General features: G+C 33.9%; 1 protein-coding gene across 1 annotated transcript in view; it reads left to right on the top strand.

The window, feature by feature from the left end:
• The window catches only part of LOC106461030 (transmembrane and TPR repeat-containing protein 2-like), a 194,943-nt gene extending 190,803 nt beyond the window's left edge, over positions 1 to 4,140 (top strand). Inside the window, exon 13 of the mRNA XM_013920809.2 lies at positions 1,033 to 4,140. Within this exon, the coding sequence (XP_013776263.2) occupies positions 1,033 to 1,221 (189 nt within the window). The 3' untranslated portion in view covers positions 1,222 to 4,140. The remainder of the gene's footprint in view (positions 1 to 1,032) is intronic.
• The last annotated feature ends 1,046 nt before the right edge of the window (positions 4,141 to 5,186 follow it).

The raw sequence follows: 5,186 nt of genomic DNA on the forward strand, positions 1-5,186 counted from the left end.
TAGTGTTTAGCTATAGGATACATCTGACCCCTCAGTGTTTTGATTTATAGTTACAAGTAGTGTTTAGCTATAGGATACATCTGACCCCTGAGTGTTTTGATTTATACTATTTGTAATTATAAATCAAAACACTCAGGGGTCAGATATATCCTATAGCTAAACACTACTTGTAATGTTTAGCTATAGGATACATCTGACCCCTCAGTGTTTTGAGCTAAACACTACTTGTAACTATAAATCAAAACACTCAGGGGTCAGATATATCCTATAGCTAAACACTACTTGTAACTATAAATCAAAACACTGAGGGGTCAGATATATCCTATAGCTAAACACTACTTGTAACTATAAATCAAAACACTCAGGGGTCAGATATATCCTATAGCTAAACACTACTTGTAACTATAAATCAAAACACTCAGGGGTCAGATGTATCCTATAGCTAAACACTACTTGTAACTATAAATGTAGGATACATCTGACCCCTCAGTGTTTTGATTTATAATTACAAGTAGTGTTTAGCTATAGGATACATCTGACCCCTCAGTGTTTTGATTTATAGTTACAAGTAGTGTTTAGCTTTAGGATACATCTGACCCCTGAGTGTTTTGATTTATAGTTACAAGTAGTGTTTAGCTGTAGAATATGTTTGTGTATTCCCGTATTCACCTTGCAGGTTGCAAGTATAGTGAGTATTGGCATAAACTTTCGAAGAAACACTAACTGCCAAGGTTCTGTTAATTGCACAGTTAATGTTTGTTTGTTTTTTTGATAGTAATACTCCAGCGTCATTGGTCATTTTAATTTCTCATAGAAAGACACTCCAAAAGATATTTAAATGAACTATTATAAGGCATACGAGTAGTCTTCTCGTTTTCTTTAATTTTAATGTTTTGATTCGTTTATTATCTTCACCAGAAGTTTAACAAAACAGATATTAGAGGAAGAATAGCATGTGCTTATGATACTAAATCTGTACACGAAACGTTTTCCATTAAAGACTTGAAACGGAATTTTATTTTGACTATGCAGGATGTAACGAGTCACATGAATCTAGGAGCCATGCTTCACGTGAACGGAAAGCTTCTGGAAGCGGAGTCAAGTTATTTGGAAGCTCTTCGTTTGAAACCTGATGATCCTATTACCCATAACAATTTGCAAAAGCTTCGAAATTTGCTGGCACAGAAAAGGATTCAGCCCACACCTCAACACCGACGATAAGCTGAAATTATAGACCGAAAAAAAGTAAGAAAAAAAGTCAATGATCTACTGGCGACGTTAAACGATAAATGATATTTCCAGCTGAAGATCTCATTAAGGGAAAGTAAATGTCAGATTTTGTTTCAGAAAATATATGCCCTATTTTACTGTCGCCAGCAAAGAACATAAGAAGTGATAGAATGAAGAGAACTATAGTTTAAACTCAAAATATATATATATATACTGCCTTCCATTATTTTTGTCACACGAAGCATTACTAGTGATATCAGAGAATCACAACAAAGCTGCAGCTTAGATCCAAGAGATGATGTTGCCTAGGAACCAGAAACTTTAACGGTGATTACGTGGATAGTCACAATAGAACTAAAGTTTAGATTTAAAAAAAAAAATTGTATTGCCTTACGTTACTGCTAGAAACAGGAAACCTTGCCCATGATGACGTGGTAGAAGTGTTACAGAGTTCAACTTTAGGCCTAATGAACATTGTTGGCAACTAACAATTACTATAGTGATTGCCTGGAAGATCCAGAATGAAGATGTGTAATTGTAGCCCAAATTATTGCGTAATGATGTTGGCAACGTGTGTGTTTTATTTGTTTGTTTTCTTATCGGTAATGGTTTAGAAGGACTTTATCAAAGTTGTGGCTTTGGTGTTGAAATTGGCAGAAAATCATTTTCAGAAAAAAATGGGACATGAAGGAACTATAACAATATGGCTTGATCTGCTGCCTCGTTTCGCTGAACGTGGCATATTTACCACTTTTCAAGGGACTATTAAATGCGTAGTTCTAGTTAGAAAGAGGACACACCAACCATCTGCTTGACCAATTAATAATGAGATTCACCCCAATCCTGTCAATCCACTAACAACAAATGTCTGTGCCTCAGAAAATAAGATTGTAACAGTAAAACGAAACAGCAGATGAATTAGCTTATGCTTTACTAGTTGTATTACAGTGGCCTAGTATCTTATGCTGTTATAAAGTGGTATAATATGTTTATTGTAGAAACTTTACATGTATTGCTGCTAAGGGATTACAGTACACAAAGCGATATTACTTCTTAAAGATATTCTTCCAAATTTGCTTTTGAAATTTCAGCAAAGGTAAGCTTGAGCTAGTTTGTATATTTAATGCGGTTTGGGGCGACATCTATAAAATCAAATCATCCATTAGAAATGAAAGATATATATAGTCCGAATTCAGAAATGTAATATTCTCATCTAGAATGATATATTTTCTATTTACGTATGAAAAAAAAAGGTTTTCCCTTTGAAGTAATTTAATTTTTTTATTCTAATTTGAAAGTAATATATATATATATTGCGCTTTTCTTTGATGTTCCACAGTAATTTTGAAGGTGTAATTTTTACATTTGCTTCAGAAGCTGTAAGACTAGATGAAGAAGGAAACGACCTCACATGTCGCCTAAATATACGTTTAAACCGAACATTCATTTTTTTTATTGTTGGATGTACAAGCTTCACACATCTGTTGTAACATATTGTTGTGTTACATGACACTTGTTTGGAGTGACACAAAGTTCACACCATTCGTTTCTCAATGACAGTGTCTCCTTGAAATAACTGGAGGCTTTCTAGTCAAATATGGATATACAACTTTTGAAGATATTGTATCTGTTCTAGAGCTTTATTATATCAGTACTCTTGTGATCTGAATTTTATCATGGTTGTAGGGAAATATCTTAAAAGCGCACGAAATGGTTTACCTTTACTTTCTCACTCGCATCATTCGTCATCGATACACTAATCCTTAATTCCACTAAACCATCGCACTTTTAAATTGATTGTAGATGTTGTGAAAGAAGATAAATGAATATAAGTTCGTAAATATCTCGGATATTATGGAGACAAATAATGTTCCGACAAAAATCAACTTAATGTGTGTTACAAGGAAGTAAAACTGTACAATAAACAAAACAATAGAACAGCTTCCAGTTTCGATTAACACCAGAACGGTGTTATAAAATGCTTTAGTTTTTTTTGTGTGTGGAATACGTTAACACTATTAAAATCGTGCGTCACTGATTGGTATGCTTTTTGTTATTGATTTTTTTTCTCTCTCTCTTGATGATATTGGATATGAAAATCTCGAATATCATCTTATCTCTTGTAAGTTGCATGCAAGAAAGTTTGAAGAACAGGATTTGGGGAGAATTATACTTATAAGTGAGGGTTCAGAAGTATGATATGTGCTGGATATTTTGTCCGTAAAAAAAAAGAAATTCAAACTTCAACCCATTTTTTTTATATATATATATATATATATATGAAGTTACAACGTAGAAATTATAAGTTAGTTGGTTTTTCCAGCTCTTTTTTTATGTTTTTAAGGTTTGTGTTTATTAAGAAAAAACATTATACTTATAAAAAAAAAGACTTGTTAAAAATATTTTGATGTAATAAGAGAGTTATATTTGCTACTGAGATATTTAGAAATTATTTCTGGATGGAAATGGTAAACCAACGTGTCCATCCTTTGTGACTCTGAAGGCACCTTTTTCGTTTGTTTTGTCTTCTGTAAATTGAATACAAAGGTTGAAAATCCACACACACAAAAAAAAATTTTCGCTTTAAGAATATATTAAATGATGTTCTTTAATGATTGCTTTTCAAATGTGCGAAAACGTTTTCACAACCCAGGACGGCAACGGTCAAGACTTTCATCTTCTAGTCACGAGGTTGCGCTCTTTCTGGAACCGATTTGAGAATGTAAAGCTACTAATCATGTGATCGTATTCAAACTGTAGGAAATTTTGAAGTTTGCGTTCATCATATTATGTTTGGAATGTCGGTCTATTTAGCCGATCCTCTAATCAATATAATAAATTATTAGTTTGGAACTGAGGTATGAATGTAAATATGATATTGTGGGCGATAAATAAATAATTCTGGAAGAATTAAGTCTTTTATCTTTCTTTTCATTTTCTGCACGCCCCGTCAATTCGATTGACTCAAAGGTTTCTCGGATGAATATAAACTTTAAAAGAACATTTTCTACACTATCTTGAAAGACAAGGTACAAGGTGTGATTGTTGGCTTTATAGGCCAGGTGGTTAGGGGGCGCTCGACTCGCAATCTGCGGATCGCGGGTTCGAATCCTCGTCACACCAAACATGCTCGCCCTTTCAGCCGTGGGGGCGTTATAATGTGACGGTCAATCCGACCATTCGTTGGTAAAAGAGTAGCCCAAGAGTTGGCGGTGGGTGGTGATGACTAGCTGCCTTCCCTCTAGTCTTAAACTGCTAAATTAGGGACGGCTAGCGCAGATAGCGCTCGTGTAGCTTTGCGCGAAATTAAAAAAACGAAACAAAAAACAAACAATTGTTGGCCTTACTAATTAAAATGTTTCATGTTTACAAATGTAATAATTTCACGTGTTTCTTATCTGGTGTCTGATCTCATCATCACTCTTGAAGAGAAAAAAAATGTTTTTTTCAGAACTTAAAACTGCGACGTTTCAAACCATCCGGCTGTGTGTGGTTAACAACAATCACAAATTGAAAGTGTAGCGGCTATTCTTGATAATGCACATGTGTAACCATAAGTATTTAGTATAGGTAGCAAGAATTACTTACTCTTAGTACTCAACTTGCTTTTTGTATTTACCTTAAGTTGACACATGTGTATATATATAATTTGAAGATAACAAGGGACTATACTAAACTCTAGCAAAAAAAAACAATGCACCACAAGCAGTAAAGTGTTACATCAAGAAACTTCCAATTTTAAACACATCCACAGACTGAAATAAACAAACAATGCAACACAAGCAGTAAAGTGTTACATTAAGAAACTGCCAATCAGACACGAATATAACATAACATAATGATTAGAAACAACAAGGGACTTAGTGGTCCATGTAGACTGTCCAATCCTTTAAACTAAAGCAATTAAATAAAAAAAATCAAACCCTCAAAGCTGGCCCTCATCATTCATAAAGTTA

This window comes from Limulus polyphemus, unplaced genomic scaffold (assembly GCF_000517525.1).
Source record: "Limulus polyphemus unplaced genomic scaffold, Limulus_polyphemus-2.1.2 Scaffold883, whole genome shotgun sequence".
In the NCBI taxonomy this organism is placed as follows: Eukaryota; Metazoa; Arthropoda; class Merostomata; order Xiphosura; family Limulidae; genus Limulus; species Limulus polyphemus.